This window comes from Coturnix japonica, chromosome 5 (assembly GCF_054131305.1).
Source record: "Coturnix japonica strain WE chromosome 5, WE-NBRP24, whole genome shotgun sequence".
NCBI classification, from domain to species: Eukaryota; Metazoa; Chordata; class Aves; order Galliformes; family Phasianidae; genus Coturnix; species Coturnix japonica.
In genome coordinates, this window is record NC_140667.1 from 42,603,449 (window position 1) to 42,629,061 (window position 25,613).

Below are 25,613 nucleotides of genomic sequence, written 5' to 3' on the forward strand. Positions count from 1 at the left end.
GTGTGCCTTTGCAGCTATAGGGCCAACTGTACCCTGGGGTGCACCAGGCTCTGCCAGCGGGTGAGAGGAGGGGTTGTACCATCCTGCTCTGCTCTGTGCAGCCTCACCTCCCGCTCTGGATGCAGTTCTGGGTGCTACGATGTAAGAAACACATAAAAGTACTAGTGTCCAAATGAGGGCTATGAAAATGGGTAAGATATATGAAGAGTGGCTGTGTGTTTAACCCAGAGCAAAGGAGTTGAGGGGAGGCCTCATGGTGGCTGCAGCTCCTCTGTAGGCTGAGTATCCAATACATCTTCCCATCCTAGAAGGCAGATGCAAAAGAAAAAAACATGTCTTTTTGTTTGTTTGTTTGTTTTCTTAGGGTCATGATTTAAAAGGCAAAAACGTGCCAGGTTATGTCTCAATTCTTTCTCCATTTCCAGAGATCTGAAGGATTGTGAAATATCTTTAGGGATGGCGAGAGGTCATTAACTGAGTTGAAAGATCAGGCTCCATCAGTTCAAGGACCTTGTCTTCACAGAGACTTTGGCTCACCAGGAACTCAGTAACATACAAGGAAACAGAGGACTGAATACAGATTTAAACTTACCATATCTATAGAAAAATAAATTCATGTGGATCAGTATGCTAAGAAATAAGTCTAAGAGGAGTTTTACAATGAGGGCTACTTGCATGTCAGTCAGGACTAAAGAACACATTTCAACACTTGCTAGTCGTTTTGGCATGGAAAATTACATTGTTATTTTGAGGAACTTCAGACACATAACTTGGAGCTAAGCAGTAAAAGATTATTGGAGCTCTTAAAACTCATAGCTCATAATTTGAAAAAAGGAATGAAGAAATGAAGAAAAAAAAATGTCCTATTGGAGAAATTTACAACTTCAGGCTTTATTTTTATTATTATTATTGGTAAAGATGAAGTAATCACCAGCCTGAAGGAGTTTGCCTAAGCATATAGATAACACACAAGTGGATGGATACTGGTGATGCCTTGCTCCTAAAGCATGTATTTTGGCTTGTTCCCGTCAAAGCTGCAGAAAATGAATGACTAAGAGGAAAAACTAGATAGAAAAAAACGTGTCAAAAGTAGGGGGAGTAAAAATGAAGTTGAGTGATTTGATTGAAGATATTGTCATGAAGAAAGACATTCAGCAAAATGCATTTCTAGTTTTGTGGGGAAGAAAATACAGCAGTCCGAAATAAAGATGTACAAAAGACTGCAATCATCATAAGAAAAGTTATAAAGCATAGAAAAATGGATGAGAACAAGTGTTATTGGTAGTTTTAGGAATAACTCCAGTTTTCTAAGTTCTAACAGTATTGCAGGCCAATGTATCTAAATAGATACAGATAACAGTTTTATCTTATCATTGAAAAAACTTATGATGGACTTACAGAATATCAAAATGACTGAGTACTTTCCTCATTGTTATTAGTATGGGCACTGAACAACATTACTTAAAGAGGAACATTCTAAAGTATGTAAGCCCTAAAGAACTTCAATTTGAGGGTATTAAAGAAGCTTGCGTATGGTCTCCTGGGAAGTATGAAATCATATATATTTTTAATAAAGCTGTAATTATTGCAGGAATTCTGTAGGTCATGAAAACTGGCTGTAAGTATTAAACTTGGACAACTGAAGACACAGATAATAAAAGACTAATTTATCTGTTATGAATAAAACCAACAACAAATGCTGATACAGGGCATAAGAAGTTATGAGATGGGAGTACAACAGTAGCAGCTGATGTGACTATATAGAAAAAGAACTTGTCAAGTGTATTTTATTTCTTAAAATTAAATTAAAACGGTGCTCATGCAGAGGATGGTGCAGGTATAATATAATAGGATTGTTCTCAGATACCTTTCCTGAAGCTTGGATGTGTAAGAAGGCTCACACTGCATGGGACTGAAATGTGGAGACAGGCACAGCTCCAACGGAATCACCAGTCAGAGGAGATGATTGTTGACGACCACACGGAAACCAAAAGTAGGACTGCTGCTATTTAGGATTTGTTATAATGATTAAAAATTCAATGCGATATCTCTTTGAATAAAAACTATAACGCAGAGAACCTGAAAGAGTTACAAATACTGTTCAGGACCAAGTGGTCAGAAACAGACCAGTTGGCCTACTGAATGCTGTCACCACTGTATTTTTAAGGAAAGCAGTGGCACTATGCCTTAAAACTCAGAGCAGTAGACAGACTCAAGAGCTGATGGATGAGCTGTGGTCAGTTAGGGATATCTTGGATATGCTGTGATCTACACCTTCTAAATAGGACCATTCAGATAGTAAATATGAGCTCACGTCTACAGGTAGACATGCAAAGGCAGCTCTGAAAGAAGCTGGGCTGCACAGTGAAGAAGCAACCCAAAGCAAACTTCCTACATCATGCTATGTGCGTAAGGTCTAGTACTCTTCAGGTATATTGTAAGCTTGCAAGCTGTGCAAGAACATAACATCAGGACTACAAATAGTTCCAATGTCACACTCTTTAATTCTGATGTCTCCGCTGTTAAAAGATCTGGAGAAATTTTGGAAAAAGAATCAGTATAAGTAACTTCATTACTTTGCAGATCCAGGGCTAGCTCGCTGCAACATCTCAGATTCCTGCAGTACGCACCGTTTTGCAGCACACCCTATGAATCATGTCTCAGATGCTACTGCTCAGTTTTCACATCCCTCCACCGACCCCATGGAAGCAGGAGCCCTGTTTTTGTGTCTGAACCACATACTGAGCCTACGTATGTCCACAGTTAACATCCTGTAATTATTGCTCCTGCATCACGTGTGTATGAATCCCCACAATCATCTCACAATCACAAACATCATCTCTTTTCTTTCAACCCCTACTAACATCTTAATTTTCACATTGCTGGAAAGGCCCCGATCTTGCAAACAGTTTCCTTTTAAGAGTTCCGTGCAACTGCATAGTCATGCAAAGGCTGTATTTGTTTTGAATTCTTGCACATCCCTCTGGAAAAATGCTACACTTATCTAAATACGTAGGCCTGATCATCAAAGGCTGAAGAATTTCAAAGCACTGCTGAAGCTGTTGGATGCAGAGGAGGTGGTCATTTGTTTATCCAGTCGTGCAAATCCCCCTTTTTCTGATGGGGGAATGTAAACATCTGAGTTATCTGTTTCTATGCAGTACACTGTTCAGCGTTTGTGTTTATTATTGTGCTTTTTGGCTGTATTTCTAACCCTCATTACTCATTAGTAAGATCCTATGGCATATTTTTTTTTCCTTTTTCTGTGGCAGACTCTTATTGCTCACTTTGCTCCCACGCACACCTCATATTTTTTTTGTACAAGATTTCCACTACTTTATACGTAACCCAAACTACAGCAGTTGATTGGACTACAACTCTTAGACTTGACAGCTGGTGGCCTTTTGAGAAAATGATGGATAGAGTGGCAGAAATATGAGATCACAGAATCATAAACTTACAGAATCATTGGGGCTGAAAAGGGACCGGTGAAGATCATCTAGTCCAACCCCACTGCTAATGACCTATGCCATAAAACGTGTTCCCATGAAACTCTGAAAGTCCACCAGAAAAAAAAAAGTCTCTCTTTTCTTATTATCTACCTCCTTCATCACCTAAAAAATTAGTAATTAGTGCAATATAAAAAAAAAAAATAGAATAACTTTTTATTAAAATAACTTCCTCATTCCCATCCTGGAACAGGAGCGGGAATTGTTGAAACTCTTTCCAGTTTACATGAAGAAGAAATACATAAGTGAATCTGGAGCAAAAGGAAGAAAGTGGAAGAGAAGGAACATAGAATCATAGAGTCACAAGGTTGGAAAGGACCTACAAGATCATCTAGTTCAACCGTCCTCCCATTACCATTGCTACCACAATGCCAACACATGGTCAGAGCAAGAGAGAGATACATGGACAGAGGCACACAGACAGTTGTGTGTAAACATGCTACCAAGCAGAGGTGAGAACCAGGCACCCAGCTCTGTAATCTGTGGATGAGCTCTGCAGTAACAGAGGCTGGTATTTAGGGCAGGACATGCACACTGCCTTCATACTGCATCTCTTCTCTAGACAAAAGTGAAGATAATTAGGCAAAATGGAAAAACAGAGTTTTGCTTTTATTGTGACCTAGAAATAACAATCCAAGCTGTTTTGGCATGCCTCAATAGTAACACTGCAGTTCTCCTGACCATACACGGTCCCCGCCTCTTCCCTGATTTTCTGTACACACTGACTCCCTTATGGCTCCTGCTGGGGATAGGATGTGGCAGACATCCATAACATGACAAGCGTCATCAAGGGTCAATCGCTAAATGTCTTCTCCAGTACTTGAATGGAGGAACAATAATTCCAGCTGGAGAGCTGTGTGGTTTAAGTCTTCATACCTCCTTAAAGGACTCTGCTGCAAGGGGACAAGGATGCAGAAGTCAAACATACCAGTCCTATGCGCCAATCCACTATCAGGCTCTCTGAAGTGAGCATGAGTAACTTCAAAGCAAAAGTCAGTCTGAGACCTTCTGTGACTAATGGGTAAAGGCATTACTGGCATAGTGCACATTAATAGGAATAGGAGTGCAAATGAACACTTGGACATTGTTACCAAAGACAGTGTGGATGTAATTAGAAGTGCACACCATTTCAATTAATCATCACTGCAGTTTATCACAGTAGAGAAACTGCTTAATAATTATTAAATAGTTAGTCACAATTGTTTGAGCTAATTGATATGCAGGATTTATTTATAAGATTTTACGGTTTTAATTGGAGATTGAAGCTGAGAAAATAATCAGAGAATCCATAAGACCATACTCCAGTCCTATCTCTTTACTACCACGTGTTTATTACTGACTAGAAGCAGTTCAGATGAGAATTCTTTACATTTTCTGTTACCATCTGCATAAAAGATCTTGTAAACACTACCTGGAATTTCAAAACCAGTTTCAAAATTATAACTAAGATCTAATGGAAAAAAATGCACACATTAAAACCTGAGAAGATTAGTAATTAGCCATTGAAAAATCAGGAGTTAGTTTTAAAATAACATAAGGCACCTGTAAGAGGTTCCATATACATGCAGGGAAAGAAGCCTATCATTTGGGTAGCTTCTTGTACTTCATTTGAAAGCACTGCTCCTCCAGGTGGGCAGAAATAGCAGTTGCAGTATTCATAATTTATAATGGTGATATTGCGTTCATCCTCCTGAATTTATATTTCTTTGTTCTATAGGCTTCCACTATCAAGTTGTCTCAGAAATGCTGTGAAGATAATAGTCCCTACAGTAAAAAAAATACCAATGATCCAACATAAGTTGTTCCCAAAGGAATGGAGTACTTCCAACACACATCTGAAAGCATTTGAAATATCTGTTAGTACTGAGGCTTTATATCAAAGTTTCAAAGCTTTGAATGTATTATTTCTAATGCAAATTTAAATGATTCTCAGCACAGAAGCAGAAGAGCACAGTCATTTTCTCTTGGAAACAATCTGGGGACTCAGCAGAAATTTTTCTCATTTCTATGTTTCAGATCAAAATAAACAGGTTACAAGCTGGAAGGTGGATAGTCATCAAAAGGGAAGTAATTTCAACTATGGAATTTCAAGAAAGATATTTTCACATAGTAGATATCAATTATGTTATGGCAACATAGTATTTTGTAAATAAAAAGCTGGGCTAGAAGGAGTTCCCTATTTTATCTTTTCTGTTTTCTTTGTCCACAGGTATTTTGGGGCCACAGACCAGAATAGTGCATTTTTTAAGAGAATTAGGAAGCCCCAAACCACAGTTTGCACTTTCACGTGAGAAACAAAAGTAATGATAGCAACCTTTTTTTATAGCACTTTGTGTCTGTGTTCTAACTACCAACAAGCAACATCTTAACAAATATTCCATGCTGATGAAGGTTCCCTGCCTGCAGATCTCTGTGAGGTTAAAAGTGTCACAGGCCAGCAGCACCTTATAGTGGAATCTCCTCTCACATGGTGAATGTAGTGTATTAACAGCAGCAGGAGTGTCAGATGCATTCTTCACATTTGTTGAGCAGAACACGGAAGATGCGCGAGCCTAATTTTTCCACACGTTTAAGTTTCACTGATTTCAATCTATTCTCTAGTATTTCAAATATGTTTTACTACAGCCAGTTTAGTGCCTATAAATGAGGCAAACAGAATTGCCTGCTACAAATGAGCGTTTGTTGGAGACACTGTCACCTTAGAGAACTGGTCACCTAGAGATCTCACAGTATGTAGCAGGCTTATAAGAACTCTAGGGCAACTGAAAACAAAGGCAAGCAGGACTAATTCCAGTCAGTAAAGCTGCAGCCTTGATCTCTTCTTGATTTCTTCTGTTCCTCTCACTTCTACGCCCAATACTTAGGGATGCTTTCCTATTAACTTCGATATATCATATGAATCAGCACTAAATCCTTTCCCTGATCTTGTCACCAAGGAAACAATGGATCCAAAGATGAGCACCTCCCCCCTCCACTTATGCAGTTTCCTCTTTTCTCACTTTACTTCATTTTCCCCAATTCGACTCAGCACAAACAAATTAGGTTACGTTCTCACCTGTCATTCTGCTTGTTCCCACCACTTGTCTCAATTTTCTGCTATACTGTTCTCCTGCTCTAGGACTAAAATACACCTGCAAGGTCCTACACAACTTGTTTGCCTCCTCAAGCCAAATGCTTTCTCAGTGTTCTCTTTTGTGGCTGGATGTGGGGACAGAGACACAGAAGCTTCACATCACTGCAATGAGCAAGTCCTGACAGCTTCTAGCTATTCTATTGAAGTGTATTCCCTAAACTAAGTAATTTGTCTATTTGTTTACTATTTGATTCAGCATAATAATTATTTTAGAAGCACTAATTATCATTATCATGGTATTTTCCATGACATTTCTCATGTATAATATCACATTTTTGTCTATACTGAGGTTACAGCATCATCCACTGTGAGTAGGAATCTTGGAACCTTGTACAAAGCAGATGCATATGAGATGATCACCCTGTATGACCTTCTAAGATCGTCTTACCTGATTTCACTGAAATCACTGGGTTTTGTCATAGACTGTCAGAATTGTTCTATAATATCAAATTTACCTTCTCCTGATCTGTCCCATGATTGACTTCAGTAACTGGGACAGAATAAGCAGATGTTAGATTTTTAATAAGCTTGAAATAGTAAGTGTGAGTTTGATTGGAAACATTACAACTGAACGCTTCGTTTGTGGAACCTGAAATGTAACATGTAATTACAAGGATGCATTTAAAGGAAAAACTGAGCTAGTTATTTCAGATGTTCATTGAGCTGTTCAAGCCTTGTAAATGATGGTCTGGAATGTCCAATTAAAGCACTTTTTTTTTGTGTGTGGTTCTTTCTCAAATAGTGGTTGGGTACCCAGGTAGGTACCAGAATTTAAAATACAAGCATTTTGATACTTTGGCTTTATTTCTTACCTTCTCTATACAGTCTGAGAAAGCTGACATTGAAAACATTCTCTCAGCCGGGGTGCAGCTGCATTCAGCTCAAGACGACTTGTTAGCACGCTCTTTGTAAAGCTTAAGAAACTGTGGAAAAAGCTGTGATAGCTGATTCTAGCTCAGTTTCCTCACTGAATTCTGAATACGAAACTTTCCAGAAGAAGCTAAGAGTAAACTAATGACTCTCCTTACATGGTACAGGGGAATTCAAGGCAATATTTGCTATGAGTCATACCAGGCCTAAAGTTAGGATTGTTGTCTCAAAGTACACTGCAAGAGACGGGAATTTTATTTCATTTCTGATATTCAGGAAAAAAAAAAAAAAGACATTTTCAGGCTTATTAAAAAATTCTTTTGTTAAGATACAAAAACTCATCTGTGTTTTATCATTACCACTAATATATTTCTATGTCCCAAAATTCAGACCTTTAGAAATTTCAGCAATTCTCTGTAAAAGCCCTGACAGCATTCTTGGCTTTGACAAGACAGCATTATCCAGTGGAAAACTGTTCCACTATCGAAGAAAAATTACCTGTTTGAAATTCCTGAAATACTCTATGGAATAAAACAAAACCCAGCACTGGAGGGACACAACTTCACTGCCCAGACCATCAAAAGTGAAGGATGTACAAAGGGAATGGGAGAAATAAAGATTAATTGCCATCTTCCTGCATTTAATTTCTGGAGAGAATAAATTTACTCGCATGAGCCTTTCCTTTCAACAGCATGGAAGCAGGAATAAAGGTAGATACACACTTGGGCCAAGTGAGTTCAGATCCAAGGAACTAAAGGAGCTTTCTGGGGAGGATGATTCTTGGGGAAGTACCTCTGCTGCCTTTATGAGTTTCTGACCCAAGCAACTTTCTTTTGCGCTTAGGCCTAAGTGACCCAACTGCTCAGCCAACAATTCCTTTGGTCAGTCCCAGCTGATTTCATAGAATCATGGAATCACCAAGGTTGGAAAAGACCTAAAAGATCATCCAGTCCAACTGTTCACCTATTACTAATAGCTCCCACTAAACCATGTCCCTTAACACAACATCCAGTCTTTCTTTGAACACCCCCACCTCATAGCCTAAGTTCCTAATTCTTTAGACTCAGAATATGGTGAAATATATTTTAAAATCCCTGATTAAAACAATCTTTCCCCCCCCCCCCCTCCCACATGTTTTGCAATTTCAGAATGATCACAACTGGCACTATAGCAGATATTTTAACAACGGTGTTTTCAAAGGGAAAGAGGTAGGTGTAAAGATATCCCCTCTTGCCTTTCTATTTTAACTCATGACATCTTATCAGTACTTCTGGCAGCCGTGATAAGAATAGATTTGAAGTGGAAACTCTGACACAGGTGCTTTCCTCATTAATGACTATGATTTAAATGTTTACTTTGAAGCTACTTGATTTTATAATTTAATTCCTGATCTGTCTCACTGTCTGTATCTCCATTAACATAATATTCAGATTTTTACATCAACCCATCATTCAGAACTTGATATAAAAATACATATCCCCTAATGACGTGTAACCAGAAGGTTGTAATTGAAAGAAAGTAGGCTCCAGTAAACATGCCATTGAACAGTCCTGTCTGTACAGTTTGCTTTTCAAAACACTGATAATTAAAGTAAGTTACAGGAAAACAAAGACAAACGTGTATGAAATAAATGATGCTATATTAATTCATTTTAAAGTATGTTCAGCAACCATGGAATGATTACAGAAGACTTACTCTTAAATCCTTAGGATAACGTAGTTTGCCAGGATCTGTATTAGAAATTTTCACAGAATAAACCATCATCTCCTCTCCCTTCAGATGGAGGTTTGTAGTTTACCTGCATACAAATACACCATAAAATAAAGGGATGTAGATTATCATCCTTTCTGCACAATTAATGTGAACTTAAAGTTATTCTTAGTGTTAGGATAATACAGAAGAAATACTATGTATTTAGAAAAAGAGCATGCAAAGGAAAGCAATTCATTCATCTGTACTAAATTTTCCAGTTCACATTCCCAGAGAGTCCTTTAGAGAAAATGAATGATCTTCCCCCCTCTCCCCCCAACCCCATTCTTAGCCATCACTTCAGCAGTGATAACTGAGCCAGAAATGTTTACTACTTATATGGATTATGTGATTTAATATTTGGCCATGATTTCTTGGCTGGATCTTTTAGTCTCAGACTTTGTGGCAATCTCTCCCTATATGCCACTGCTCAGACACCATGATCAGAAGGTATCAGTAGCTTTCAGTCCACTGTGATGGAAATTTAGAGATCTTTAGCATGCGTGCTAGTTTTACAGGCTCATGTTAAGTTTTAATCAGAGACAAACGGAGTGTATGCCTTATTTAGGTAAATATCCTCAGAAATATGAGTTTAATATTAGATACAAGTTCTGTTGTTCAGTGGCATTTTAAACACAGCACAAGTTATGCCATATTATAGTAGTTTAAACTCAAGTTCACACATTTCATGTAATGAAACAAAACTTGTCAACCAATGAAATCTGCAGTCCTTTAAACATTAGGAGTAAACAGAATGGCAATGAAATGATACTTTTGTAACAGTGATGCAGTGAATAGCCCTTTCATAGAAGCGCAACACTGTAATGATAAATAAAAGCCCCAGAAGGTCAAGATATTACATGGAAAATAGTAGTTTAATTTATTCAGTCTAAATAACACAAGTCTCATTTTAACATATGCAAAAAGTATACTCATTTTACGCACTTTTTCAGTCTAGCATCCAATTTAGTGCACAGCACACTCTCACCAGTATGAAACTGGTCATGAACCAGCAGACTGTCATTGACTGCTTTCTCAGCTAAATGAGTATACCCATGCTCCTGCTGACTCTGCAAATGTGAATGTGCAAGGTAGAAAGCGACTCTTTCTCTGTACCAATTCTTGGCACCACCTAATGGCTTCTTCGCTTTCTTAGCAGCAATTGCTTTAGAAGAGGAAAAATAATAATAAAAAAAAATCTTATCCATTGCTTGTGTCTCCTGATATCCAGAGTTCCTCAGTCCTTGGAACTGGAGGAATGAACTGAATTGATTTCCCGCATATGCTGCCAGTTTTCAGTGTTACAATAAATGCTGAATTATCACAAATACACGATGCTTGTGGGATAGTCACAGCTATCATAGATCTACTCTACAGATACATTGTGAAAATAAACTAGTTGTTTCAAAACAAAAACAGCCATATAAATAAATGCAGTAAGCATGTTTAGACACATCTGTAAGTTTACTCCTCCTACCTACTAACTTAATGCAAGGAGAAAAAAGGGTAGTTTTAATTTGTATAGCCTGGAATTGCTTGTTTCAAAACTGGCCTTATCTCTTTGTAAAGCTTTTACACTAATAACCAGGAGACCATTTAATTGATCTCCCTTTTCATTATGTGCGAACTCATAAGAGAATGTATTTAGTGAGGCATCTTTGAAGACCTGAGAGTCTACTTTTCATCTAACAAAGCCTGACTGTGCTGGTTCTCAGTATTTGTGACACTGCCATACAGTTACCAGAGTACTTGAAGGGAGCAACTGTAAATTACGATCTGGTAAAATGGATTAACAGAAGTGATGTGTACAACTATGGTACAAGTGTATCACTGTCACACATAATTGGTCCTGATGTTATTTACGGCCCTGTGTATTTTTAGCTGTTGGCATGCTTGCCACAGTGGAGAGGGGTGGTAGATAAAAATGGAAAGAATACTTTGAAAAGGGTGTTATTTTTACACTGAACTTCTCATGTTGCTCACCTGATGTTGTCTCAGCATGACACCAAACGCCCTCAAAGAAAATGTTTCACCAAAAGACTGTAAGAACTGGTCAGACCAAAGGTCCATCTGTTTCAGCAGGGTGACCACTAGTGACTGTTCTGAGGAGTGCAAGAAAAAGGATGATAAAAATCATCTGTTAAAGGGTTTTAGATCACTGAATCCAATGGCAAAAATGGACACTTTCCTCAAATATTTGTGTAATCCCTTTTAACATCTCTCTCTAATTTGGTTTCCAAAGCTCCCTCCAGTGAGTTCAGCAATTCAACTAAGCAACATGCAAAAAAAAAAAGTGCTTCCTTGGTTTATTTCCAATTACTGTACAAGCTTTTGCACTTCTGAGAAACAATGAATCACCATCTTTGTACTACTAATTTTATGCTATATTCACCTTTAATAATGTTCTTTGAAAGAAGGCAAGTCTCATTCCATTTCTCCTGTATGGAAACCGTTACTTGCTTTCATCACTATTATTCACCCTCTCTGTGTTTTCTCTAGTACAACTGCATTAGTCTTCAAATTGAATTACCACAAATACATCTATTTGAGATTTAAGCTTTGTGAATTAGCATTACCATGTTTTTCTGGTTTGTTCTCTACTTATAAGATAATAATTGTAATATTCAATTTGTCTCTTCTTGTCACAGACGATGAAGATTTCTACACAAATTGCTCCTAAATCTTTTTTTTGATTAGCAACAACTTAAAGTTCTCTGCTGTGTATTTTCCTTTCAGGAAACCTCCAGAGGTTTTATTTCCTAGCTGCTCAGCACTGGATAAAATTTCCTTGTTTCCCTTCCTATCTGCTTCAGTTGCAATTTTGCTGGGTAGATTTTTATCTTCTGAGAGCTTTCCTGCCTCAGTATTTACTTCCTTTTCATTATCATTTGTGACTAGTTTGTACACTTGGATTTGGATCTCTGTAGATCCAGTAGGACCTCACTGACTAAAAACCGATAATTTACTTGGATCTCATGACCAGTTGCTAGCCCATGGATGACATTCACATTGGCTGACAGTTTAGCTTCTTTTAGAGCTTTCAGTAAGGCAACTTGCACAAAGCATTTTACAAGACCAAACATTTTATACTTGTTCTCGCCATATTTGTCACACAAGTTCCAATCAGTTGGCCACTTTGGGTTTTTTAGTTGCTCAGATAATACCAACATTCATTAAGAAAAAAATGAACAAAACCAAAAAAACCACAATGATATAAATATCATCTTCTGCTGTCCTTTCATTTTCTCCGACTACATCTTGTGATGTTTATAATTAAATGAAGACAAATATGAAATCAAATAGGTGAAGGGCTCTGAATTCAGAAGGTTCTGAAAGAAACTATCCTTTGAGAGGATGATATAAAAGAATTATAAAAAGTAGTAATAAATAAACAAGGTGAACCAGAAACAGAAGATGAAGGATACTCTTACCTGAATTTTCATATCATAGCATTACTTATTTTTGAACAAGGTTCATTATGTAAAGGAATGCTCTTTTTTTGGCTTACATGAATGCTCTATCCAAAGACTAAGAAAAGGTGATTAGGAAACATCAGTAGAATTTTATATAATTATATCTCCCACTATATAAATCAATCATTACATTTGCAGCATATAGAAACAAGTGGCAGCAGCAGAGTTGCATATTTTCCCTTTGAGAGGATGAAAAGTCAGAGTTACCACAGAAACTTATAACTGAACTCAAAACTGATAAATTGCCTATTAGGAATTTAGCATTCCTAGAGAGTGTGCATACTTTTTCTGTCAAAGAAATTCCTTCTGAAACTATTCCCAGCGGAGTCAGCCATTAATCTTAACACCAGATGGTTGTTTGCTCAGCCTAGGATGAAGTACTGCAGTGTCAAGAACAGTGCAAATCCCCTGGATTCCTTTCCGTCTCCCCAGATAGGCAAGTGTCGCTCAGGTCATGCCAGAGGCACAGGGCAGGACTCTGCCTTCCCTCTACAGCTGAGAGTTGAGATTTTCAGACATGCCTTGTGGGTTTAGGATTTTAAATGTGTCTAATTTCCTAAAAGGAACTGCATTTTAAATGCTACATTTCTAATAGATTGCATCTTTGAAGTGTTTTGTCCTTATGAATTATATGTTAAATTCTTATCTAGAGACTGTTTTTGTTAAAGGTTTGAAAAGCACCAATGACACTTCTATATGTTTATAGTTTCAGTGATTATTTAGTCAAGGTAAACTCCAACTTCAGCTATCCAACATCAGCAATTACAGAATTATCCTTCTCAAGTCCAAGTCACATGTATAATTCAATTAAACAACTGTAAAGTAGCCCACCTCCCAAATTAACTTTGAGACAAGGAGTCAAAATTCCAGATGAACCTATAAACATTACATTTAGATCTCATTTTATTGCTTTAAATTAGCATTGAATCAAAGTGCTTTCATTTTTCAGTAGAAATATCAAGAGAGAATCTGCTAAGATTCACCTTTCACTGAATACAAGCATTTAGAATAGTTTTCCATGAAACAGATTTGAAAATAAGGAAGAAATACTTAATAGACATATAAGGTTTGCATTTGCTTAGATTATTGAGCTGTGCAAAGCAACACAACCTAGCTAACAGCCAATTTACGTATCACATACAAAGTATATGCTTAAATAAAGAACTAAATGTCACTTACCTGTATTTGGAAGATCACTCTGAATCTGAAAATATAGGTTTCATTCAGATGCAAGTATATAATACTATTCTTTGGTAAATAAATATAGTCTTGTAACAAATACCTGCATTCTGATACTGCCAGGTCCCATTTCTTTTTTTTGATTTATAGTGTCAAAGTCATGCATGAACCATTGCCTAGATGCAAATGTCCTATTGAAAAGCACCTTATCAGGCACGGCAGGATCTGCTATAGCAGGTTCACACTTCGGAATTCTTGTGATTAGGAAGCTGCTGCTTTGGACTTTGGTATTTCGTACGTGTAAATGAACCAGTACAGACCTGCAGTGGATAAGAACTCATAACAAACTCAAAAAATATTGAGCCTGGTAAAGAAATACTATTAGTTAAGCAGTAAGTGGAAGGAAAAAAAAGAAAAAACCAAAAACCTCCTTAGAAAAGACTGACAAGTAAACAGAACAGGATGTTTTCTCCTAAGGTATTATGTCTACAACATCCTGTACTGGTCATTGTTACTTATGTCTAATAGGAACAGAGGGCTTTTAGCCTGTATAGCTCTTTACAGAAGTGGAAAACTTAGGCCAAAGTCAAACTGATTTCCATAATCTTACATCTTGCTAAAATATCATGTCATGTTTCCTCCGCTGAAATGCATGCAAGTACATTCAACTTGTTAACTTTCTTTGCATGTTACTGGAGCAGTGAGCAAACTGGATTTTGATTTTCACAGGACTGGCACAACTAAACATCAGTTTCTCTTCCTTTGTGGCAAAGCACAGTACAAAAATGTTCAACTAAAACCAGTGGCTCTAACCAGTCTGTACTGTTGAGCTGCTGCTATATCACAAAGAAAATGACTTTTAAAAGAGTAATCTACATAGGCTTTCTTTGTTATTGTTGTTGTTTTGGTTTTTTTTTAACCAAATGAGTAGATTATTAGGAAGGCAGCTAAATTATAGAACTACTTCCTTGAAATCACAGATATAAGACAAATTTATCCTAGTATGCTATTCATATCACTCTTCAGCAAACAGAAAAGGAGTAAGGACAGCCAACGTGTTACAAATCGATCTGTACAATGACAATATAAGAGCTATTTACTCACAGTCATTTGCATACTGCAGCAGATGAAAAAGGAACATATGGCACGTCTGACTGGCTTGCTACATCCTTTGAAAGCCTCCTAGCAAGTAATGAAGCATGACTCCTCATGCTTACCACAATCACATACTACACTCCCCTTCTTCGACTTCGCGCATATCTATTGTAGCACTGTGCTTGAAGTCAACTGCTATTCACCTAGTACAAGCTTGACTCCTCATAAGATACAAGTAATAACAGTATCACTACTTTGGACAAATTCTGTATTCCTTTCAACTATACCAACTAACCTGGCATTTCACTAATAATTTATTAACAGAAGTATTAATAGTTTGTTTAACTGTAAAATGTCATTAATATGGAAGATCTGTTAATGTAGAATCATTTTCATGTAGCTGTCCAAAACTCCACAATGATTTATTCAAGTATTGAATCTTTACTTGCATGGAAATTAGCATTCATTTTAAACCAGAGTAAACTTTAACCACTCATTTGGTATCAGATGAGTGAAAGTTAACTAGGCTTTCCTATATGTATCACAATTTCTTTTTTTGATAAAGAATTTCAAACTGTGGATCATGGATCTCCATCTAATATATCACTTGCAACCGTCAGGTATATTGTACCATACAGTATTATGTTGAAGTCAGTGTAAACCCTCTATTTAGTTACCATTCTCTGCATCTTGTGTTTGTTGAATGTGAGACTAATGACATTCTCTAGCACACGGTGACAATAACGAAAAGATGGTAGTAAATACCCAAAAGGTTGTTTACAGGAAAAACTCACCCGTATGGAAGCCTTCAATCTTCTGGGAACCGCTGAGGCAATCTCCACCGAGAAGCAATCTCAGAGAGATGCTGCCTTAGTGGTGGTCAGCCCTAAAATGAGGTCTAGAGGAGGTGGAGTCAAGCTCCACCCCTTCTGGGAGTACAGCTAAATTACTCTCACCTGTGCTCCCACAGCTGACCCAACACTTGCCTCAGCTGATTAATCAGAGGTTGAGGCTGTGATTACCAATTTCCCATACATCTAGGAAAAATGAAATCTTGATTAATATATAGATTAATATACAGAAACATTGTAGATTGCGTTCTAAGTTATTTTTAAAAGTATCTTTATCAGATTGTATAACTGATTTTATACATGAATACTAACCATACAGTTTCTATATGCAAAAGAAGTCTTGCTTTCTTATGTGTTTCTGGGCAGTTAAGAGGGAATATTAGGACCCTTATGGTATTTCAGTGTAAGAGAAAACAAAAAACAACCAACCAAAAAAACCCCAATGCCTTAAGGAATGAATTGTACCTTTCTGAACATGAGCAAATGGAGAAAGCACTAGGATATACACAGAATGACCCATGTAGTCTTTGCTACAGTGGTTGAGCGGCTTCTATAGAAGAGATACAGATCACTTGCATTTATGAAAGGTATGAATTTGTTGCCTTTGAATTTGCCTAAGGTACTTCCCTTTACACGTTTTTAATCTGTTGTCTGTTGAGCTTCTCTTCTTGTTCATTGAGAAGTTACCCAGAGCTTTTCCAGTACTGGCCTGATTTGTGTCTTTTTCCTGATTATCTCTTCCATGAGACAAGGTTTATTCAAAGGCATTAGCATATGGCATAGGAATAATTTCATTCAACATGCTCTATAGTGCATGGACAGAGACATGCAGCCTCTGCAAATGGGATTTCTCAATAGACTTCATTGATGCTTTGGGCAACAACTTGAATGATATTATTTTCTCATATATTACTTCCAATCTGTACTGCAAAAGTATCTGCTTTAAATTCAAATAACGATGCAAAACAATATTAAGATTCAGGAAACAAGCACCAATGTTTAAACATCTTATCTTGCTTTTCCAAAATGCATACAAAGGATGGGTGACAAAAGTATCTTGTTTCTCATGCACTTTTGCAATGAGCTCAGGTAGATTTATCTCAGTAGTTCAAAGCTCCTCAGCAGTCACTTTGCATTATTATAATACTAAATGCTTTTTGCTTTCTGCGCACAAGGTGGTGCTCTTCACAACACACTGTAGGCAAGAACAGGAGAGCAAGATGCCTTACTGCTTTGCAGAATCTCATTAGGAAGCACGTGATTCTTTCCACCTAGTTTGACAGAACACTTAATGAGATTTCAAAAATCATAGGATCCCATTCCTTTCTCCAGATACAATGAGAGATGGAAGATCTATTACAAAAATGATAACATTTAAGAGATTAAATAGCTCTAAAATTAAAGGATACTGGAATTGAACTGAGATGTTCACGTGACCAGGCAGTTTGGTCTCCAAATTCTATGCAAGTTTATTGCATAGGAATTCCTTCACAATTTTGAGATAGAGAAATGAGCAAAATTCACTCTTCATTGTGCTTTATTATGATCTTTTCCTCTCCTAAATTTAAGGTATTTCACCTTCTCTGTTAGCTAGACATTGTTGATGATACCATACACCTGCATGGAAATAATCATTCTACTAAAAATAAAAATAAATAAAACAGTAAGATAATTGCATCTCTTTTGACAACAAACAATCAAAACAACCCTATACACATTATAAATAACACTAGTATAATTTCAATAATATACAGGCAAAAAAGAATTATACATTGTATTTAAATATAGCTATGTTACCTAAATCCTCACTGATTTCCAGATAAGAAAGTAGGAATCTTTGATGGAGGAACTCCATGGAAATAACATGTGGTTTATTTTCCTAGCGAGGGATGTGAAATACCTGATAATAAGCAAGCAACAACAGCAGTATCACCAACTGAAGATCTTATTTTTATTACACAAATAAAAAAAAGTTTTGTTTGGTCCAACTCTTTAAATGCACCCTTCTGCATTCTTAAGAGAATACCTATGGCAACATCCTAGCCAAATTCAAGTTGTTACAACTGAACAGTAAAGTTACAATCCAAAGTTGCATATTTCTAGTATCTTGGCTTACCCTAAAACGTCTCTGAGTTAAGACATTAAGTAGTCGAACTGTTTTGTCTTTAAGAGTGCAAATACTTTCAAATAAATACTCACTGATATGAAAAGATTTGCAACCATGAACACCGAAAAGAGATTATAATTCCAGGTTTCTTACCATTTCAAAGCCATTGAGCCTCACTTTAGAGAGCCAGGGAAAGAAAAGGATACGTACAATGAAGACAACTTTAATCACTACCTTCAATACCACAGTCTTTTACTGAGAGATTAAAAACATCTTCACAAAATTAAAGAAGAAAAATGAACATATACAGTGTCATACCTACAGAAAATAGTTACAGTTTTTTACTGTCTACCACCAAATCTTGCAAAACTGGGTTTTAAAAAAACAAACAAACAAACACTCTTCCATGTTTCTTACTTCAAGGATTATCCCAGTAGGATGGCATGGGTCTTCACTGATAAGCACGCTCATATACGTGAGGACAACTGAATATTTATTAGTTAAGATTATACTTGCAAATGACCGGTCACCATAGACAAAGCAAAAGGGAAAAAAAAAAAAAAAAAAAAGGACAAAATGAAGAGTTCACACATAAAATAGCATCCCTAGATTTTATCTTATAATACCACATAAAAGCACAGGAGTTCCCATCAAAACTAGAGTCAAAGTTCACACAATCAACTTGCAGAGTAACCCATGAATTAAACTATACAACTATGCACACTCCTTGGATAATACAGTATTCACACATTGTATGCTTGATGCAAAATGTTAAGATATGTCTCAAGTACAGCTTACTACAGTGTTTAAGGATCTAACTTAATTGCTTCTACAGGGTTTAAGCTTAGATCTACAGGATCTAAGCTAAATTGCTTGCCCTGTCAAATATAAAAAAGCGTACAATTTCTCCACAATCAGAAATAATCAAAAATCTCTATTCCACGTAAATACATAGAGAACACAATATTCTTCACACAGTAACCCAGATGCTTTCATACAGAGAATATGGATGAAATCAAACAATCACTACTAACCAAATAAATACATATACCTTTTTCTGTATCTCTCCCCTGAAGTGCTTTGTTCAGTAATACCTCTATCTACACTTAATCCTCCTAAAGCTTTAATCTGTCACGCGCTATTATTTGAATAGAATCATACACATCCTCACATCCACAAGATCAAAGTTTCATCCACACACTAGTTGCAATAAGAACTGGATAAAAAGACAATACTTACTTAAACCTCTACTGTTACAACATTAAACAGCAAGTTAAAATGTTTTATTTTTCTGTTGTTCTTCCATTTACCATTAGATGGAAGCAGTCACTTTCATCAGTGTTGCAGACTCTGAAGTCTGCGTAACGTTTCAGGAAATCATTGAATGTTATGCACAATGGGTTTGCTAAATATTAAAGTTGTATGTACCAATAAAGAAAAGAATTATCACATAAAAAGACAGATGCCTCTAAATAGCATTCATAAACAAGAAGTTTCGTGGGATGAGAGACTTATGTTGTGAATCTCATGTGTAGTGTTTACTAAAGGATAAGCACAGGCTGTTACTTCTCCCTCACTAGAATATGAATAGACTCATTTTTTAAACAAGCTATTTATTTTCTAAAACTGATAGAAACATAATGTACATAAGTAGCTCTGAAAGCAATGCCTCAGTCATTCCCATGGAAACTACAATAGATACAAAAAGCACAAGAACACTAAGTAATAGAGCAAATTCTCAGCTACAAAAGACTACCAAGACTACAAAAGATAGCAGGGGAAGACAGACAGAGACAACGCAAGCACTTTCTCTGAAAAAACTCTACAGCCTATCTTATTATAAAGGTAACATGGAATGGTCATTCTGAGTTCCTCCAGCATTATGATTCATTTGACCATTCTACTTGTCACATGACTGAGTTACAAACCCTTTGTCTTCAGTAATGCCTCATCACGTACATCTTTTTTCCTAGATCACTTTAAAACCTTCATAGTAAAGTCAATTGAACACACGTTGTATTGTGAGCCTTCTCTCCTGGACCTGGATAAGGGTCAACACAAACTCAGAGGCAGACATCTTGTTAAGAGATTGGAATAACTTCTAATCCAATCAAAGAGTTTAGGCAATAATCTGGGAATAATGCCTGTACATAAACAAATTCAGATATGAATTCCACTTAAGGGAACAAGAAGTAAACCTAAGGTCAGGTCTGCATAAAAACTTACAGGCATTTGGAAGAGAAAAAAGTAGCACATCATAAGCACAAGGAGATTTTGACACTGTGATATTTGTTACATGAAGTATTATAGCCTCAAGGTCTTCAGAAAAGTCTTTTCACAAATACTGATTTTGTGGAAGGACTCTGTAATACACTAACATAGATTTAAAAGAAAGCACTTTATAAAAACAAACAAAAAAACCCAATCACTTGTGCATCAGGAATTTTTGCCTGCTCCTCCTTCTTAGCTCTCAAAGAAGCTCTCTGTTCAGCCAGCTTCCTCTTCTTCCCTGCTGGCTCAGCTTTGGGTACATTGGAATGTCCTGGTTCTTCACTTTTAAGATTCATTCTTGAAGAATATCCAACCTTCCCAAACACCTTTACCTTTCAAAACTTCCTCCCAAAGGACTCTGTTAACCAGGTCTCTAAAGAAACCAAAGTCTGCCTTCTGGCCATCCTGGACATCTTCATGATAACTCTGTCCTGGATGGCCTCTGCCATCATACCACCCATGCACCCTCCCCTGTTTATATAAAAATTACATTTCTCACCATTTTTAATATAAAGGAAGTTGTAACTCACCTCAAATTTAAGGTGCTCCAAAATGCTTTGTAAAACAGCATCCTGAAAGAGGAAGGATAAATTTAACTATTGTGTCTCAGAAGTGATTCCGTACCATCACTTGTCCTGCTTAATCAAGAAATTAACTGAACTGAAAACTCATTACGATCAACTTACCTGTTTTATTATGTGCAACTCCTGAAGACAGCAGAAATACATTTAAAACTGTGCAATTGTGATATCTAACATCAGCGATTCCATCTGTTACAACAAATTTTCCAGAGCTGATAATCTGAAACAACAGACTTTTTACCAGCTCTATGTGAGGGTATTCCACAACACCTTGCTTTTGGAACTGAGATCTTCTGGATTTCACTCAGACACCTTATTCACAGAATTGTTTGAGTTGGAATGGACCCTTACAGGTTATCTAGTCCCTGCAATGAACAGGGGACACCACAGCTAGGTCAGGTTGCTCAGACCCCCATCCAGCCTGACCTCGCATGTCTCCATTGACTGCCATCAAGTAGGACAGCTGTTTTAACACCAGTGTTCCCTACATAACACTGCTTCACACTGCTACATTCTTACAGTAAGACAAGGAGGGAGCAGGAAGCGATAACAGTCAGCAGATGAGAACAGGGGTTCAGTTAGTGTTTACAGCCTTTGGGCAACCTCAGGCAAGCCATTGGCCATTTATCACATACTCCACATCCAGCTTGGGAAATACCAGGAGAGATTCTACTTAATCAAGCACTTTAATGTCTAGGCAAGAAAGTGCAGAGCAAATGTCAAGTCAGAGGTTCTATCCCCTTTACTGACTCCTCATTTACACATTTATTAATATTTCTAACCCCCTCACTTCAGCTTTATTCCTGTTATTCTTTGTACTTAAGGCATTACCCCCTTCTTTCTACCACAGCTGTAACAGGCAGCTAGGATGGATGGTTTCTTTTTCCTGAACATACCTGGTCAAGTCTCTCTGTCACCTTTTGCATGCTGGGCTGATGGGGGCCATGACTGCTGTCCTTTCCAGTGCTTCAGGGAAGCAGCTGCCACAAAGCCTTCCAAGAGGCCAAACTGAAGGCTGTCAACTATATTTCCCTTTGCCCTTGCAGACAGCAATCTTGTCTCCTTGCTGCCAGCTGCCACAGAGATTGTGCTCACCTGTGCTGTCCTTCTGACCCTGCAAAGACCAGCAGGAGTGGGCTGGTGACTGTCTCAGTAGCTTAAAAATCTTGACAGCCAGTGTTGCCTAGCATGAGTTCTGGCTGCAGTGGATTAGCACCTTCCACTCCATACAGCCAGTTACTGCAAGCAAATAGGAAGGGACTAGGAATGGCTAGAACAGCCTATATACATCTGTTTGCAATCAACTGATCATACTGTTAATTAGTATGAACTACATTATTTAATTTGAGCTACGTACAACAGACTTCTAATACAGACCAGGTGTAGCAATAAGCTACAAGATACCGTTTCTTTCATAAGTACTCATATTTATTTCTCTACAGGCAGTGAGTAAAGATCACAATGTGAGCCTGGGAAATCAGTTTAGGAGGTGATCGTAAGCTCAGCACTTCTAATTTTCTTTTTGTTCTTTGAGAACTCACAGAGACGAGCATGGATGCAAACTGCTGTGCCATGAAAATGCCATGTAAGTGCAACAACTTACTACTGGAATGACTGTATTCAGTTTTACTAACTGACCAAGGGCAAAAACATAGTAAAAGTTTATTCACAGGTGATGGGGTCAATATATTTCTCCACTGACACAGCCAAGAAAGGACATTCAATTTCAGATGTTAAATTTCTATCCAATGAGGTAATCTGTACAAAGATTTCTTTGTAATACAGAAGTTGTTGGGCCAATATCTTAAAAATAAGATGATGTTGTTAGCAGAATGTCATTAAGTTATCAGTATAGGACAGCAACAGTTGCCAAATGTGGGGAAGAAAAAAAAGTAGGCCAGTGGAATAAGATAATTAAAATAAGCAGTGGAAAGTAATGACAACCGCTGCTTAAAATAAAGAAAAATAGTATTTGTATAGTGACAATAATGGAAAGATGGTAGTTGTAAATACCCAAAAGGTTATTTACAGGAAAAACTCACCCATATGGAAGCCCTCGGCCTGCTGGAAACCACTGAGGCAATCTCCACCAATGAGTAATCACCAAGAGATGCTGCCTTTGTGGTGGTCAGTCCTTAAATGGAGATGGAGTCAAACTCCACCCCTTCTGGGAGTACAGCTAAACTACTCTCACCTGTGCTCCCACAGCTGACCCAACACTTGCCTCAGCTGATTAATCAGAGGTTCAGGCTGTGATTACCAATTTCCCATACAGTATTTAAAGAGAAAACAACAACAAAACAAAACAAGGCAAGTCTTATATTAGAAAATTTAAATTCAAATGAAAGAAGTAATTGTGTATCATATTGTTTTGCTAAGTTCAGTTCTCACCAGAAAGTCAATTATGAAAACACAAAAACCACTGGGAATGCTAGAGAAGGTTGTAAGGAGTGCATGCTGACAAGTCCATTTCTCTTAATCTCAAGGAAGCTGTGAGAGCATTCCAAATAATTACTGTAAATAGTACACTTGCTTCCCATCACGGTGTAGCTAAAGGCCAGCGGTGTCACTGAATCTAATTGCTGTGATTTTCCACAGACAAGGTTTTGCTTTTTAATTTCCAAATTTCTTGCTACTACTGCGTGTTCTGTTTAATTTCTGAGACCTGAGCTTTTTAGCATCAAAGTAGTGCAGCACAGGAACAACATGTTGTCTGCAAACCTAATCTAAAGGACCTGCAGCTGATGGACAAAAGTTTATACTGTTTGGTACCTATGATAAAGCAGCGTGTTCTCATATCACTGCAGACTTTCAAGAAATTCACATTTATTCACTGTGAAATGGATAACACCTAACAAATATAACCAGATACAAATATGTCATTGCTATTTTCACCATTTTTGTTTGCTTGGGACTGATGATCTAACAGCAAAAGGCTGATCGCTCATTAACAAACTCATCAGCTATCCAGCCCCCTACTCTACTTGCAAAGCATGGAAAACATCTGTAATATTTAGGACATCTGTGTTTAAAGAAGGCTTTGGCTTTCTCTCAACATAGTTTTTCATCATACTTGACCCTGCAGTAAATCTGTAGCAGCAAATCTCATTTTGCAAACACAGAACATAAGATCACTGTAGACTGCCAAACAAAGGTTAAAGAGATACATTGCTATTCAAATGCACTTAGTTCCAGAATTAGCAAAGGAAACACAGAAAGTGCTTGACTGAAAATATATCTATTTACCAACGTTCCTTCTAGTGCTAATGGCCTCTCCCAGCAAATGGTGGAACATCAGTCATGAGATGGTGCAGAAAAAACTTTCAGGATGTCCCAGACAAACAGCATTGGCACAGCTGTATTAAAACAGCAGCATTTTTTGCTATGAAGTTGCAAACAACGTGCTGTGCTGAAATCACCAAACCAACCTGGGAAGTCCCATTTCTCTTAGGATGTAACACTACTTCCTTAGTTACTGGACTTGCTTCTGTTGGTCTACAAATCTCCCTTCTGATCTGCCTATTAGGCACAAGGATGTCATACGGGTTTCTGGCTGTTCTCCACAATAGCCACTGTGTGGCAGAACGGATCCAGGCTATGAATTTTCTTAGGCGGACAGTGAGAGAAGGGCGCAACCCTCGGGTGGGGCAGGCACCATCTTGTCCGGGATCTCGGCTGTTGGTCATTCTAGGAGATGTGTATTTCAGCAGTCCACATCTCAGGCCAACGTGCTTCCTTTGATGAGGAACTGCTACTCAAGTTGCTTTTCAGATTTCATTTTGCTGAAGGTTAATTTGTTTCCTGGTGTGAATCTTTTCAGTAGCACCAGGTTTGAAGTTGAACCGTACGTTTGAGTCGGCGCATCGAGCAGGAGCTGTGGGACCCGGTCTACATGCTGAGCAGCTTTTTCCTGCAGACTCATAAACATCTTCCCCAGTAGACACATTCCAGCCCGTTTCCATGCTAAGCTTTCTCACTGTCTTTTTATAGGAATATCTTCCAACTTCAGTGTAATACATAATATTGTTAGCAACATCTGTCCATTCCCTGTGTTGTATCTGAGATACTAAACTTCTGACTAATTAGAACTGTTGGATTGGTAGTTAAATATGCACTTTGCTGAGAATTGTAGAACAGTTATCATCTGCTTCAGGTGAAATTCTGAATAATTCCTTTGGTGTGTGCCTTCAGGAGATGGAATTAAGATCCCATTTGCCTCTTAAGTACAAAGGTTTGAGAGCTTAGTAACTCTGCTAAGGATCTGAACACTAGCATGTACTTATAAAATAAATGAAAACCTAAAATTCCTGGGGGAATGACCAAGAATCATAATTTCTCTTCCTGTATATATTGCTCAATGTCAAAATGGATAAATACAGTTAGTACTCTAGAAAGCCATTAAGCATTCAGTAAGCATGAGAAATCTTCATTGAACAGATGTGCTGTTATGAATATAGCATTTATCAGTCTACTGATGATAGTTTACTGTAAGTCTCCTCTTTCAAAATGAAACCATATGTTGAATGGGAAAGAGTGTACGAGTGTAAATGGAGATAAGGCTGTTTATTAATCTATGCTGAAGGGCATTTTGTAGATGAACTTTCTTTGACAATATTGTTAGGAGCTATATAAATTCTGATTGTTACACACAAACAAATGTACAGACACCAAGTATGAAATGATTTCAGTTAACTGTCAGTTGACAGTTCTGGAAGACAGCGGGTCCTGTACGACCAGGCGCAAAACACCTACCACATCCAAACTTTCTGTAGGTTCCATGTTCAGATATATGCAC

The 25,613-nt window shown here is 37.5% G+C and overlaps 1 protein-coding gene across 1 annotated transcript; it reads right to left on the reverse strand.

The window, feature by feature from the left end:
• Positions 1 to 24,504, reverse strand: LOC107315265 (uncharacterized). The gene is made up of 6 exons (XM_085549827.1): positions 24,243 to 24,504; positions 22,861 to 22,952; positions 20,737 to 20,809; positions 11,245 to 11,363; positions 9,208 to 9,310; positions 1 to 134 (listed from the first exon to the last, which is right to left on the reverse strand). The coding sequence occupies exons 1-5, from the start codon at positions 24,502 to 24,504 to the stop codon at positions 9,248 to 9,250; spliced, it is 609 nt and encodes a 202-aa protein (XP_085405953.1). The 3' UTR covers positions 1 to 134; positions 9,208 to 9,247.
• Between the last annotated feature and the right edge of the window lie 1,109 nt (positions 24,505 to 25,613).

Coding starts and splice junctions, on each gene's coding strand:
- LOC107315265 (XM_085549827.1), bottom strand. CDS start 24,504: ATGACCAACAGCCGAGATCCCGGACAAGATGGTGCCTGCCCCACCCGA. Junction 11,364..20,736: donor CTTCCTTTATATTAAAAATG/GTGAGAAATGTA, acceptor TGCACTCCTCAG/AACAGTCACTAGTGGTCACC. Junction 9,311..11,244: donor TCATGCTGAGACAACATCAG/GTGAGCAACATG, acceptor ATTTGTATGCAG/GTAAACTACAAACCTCCATC.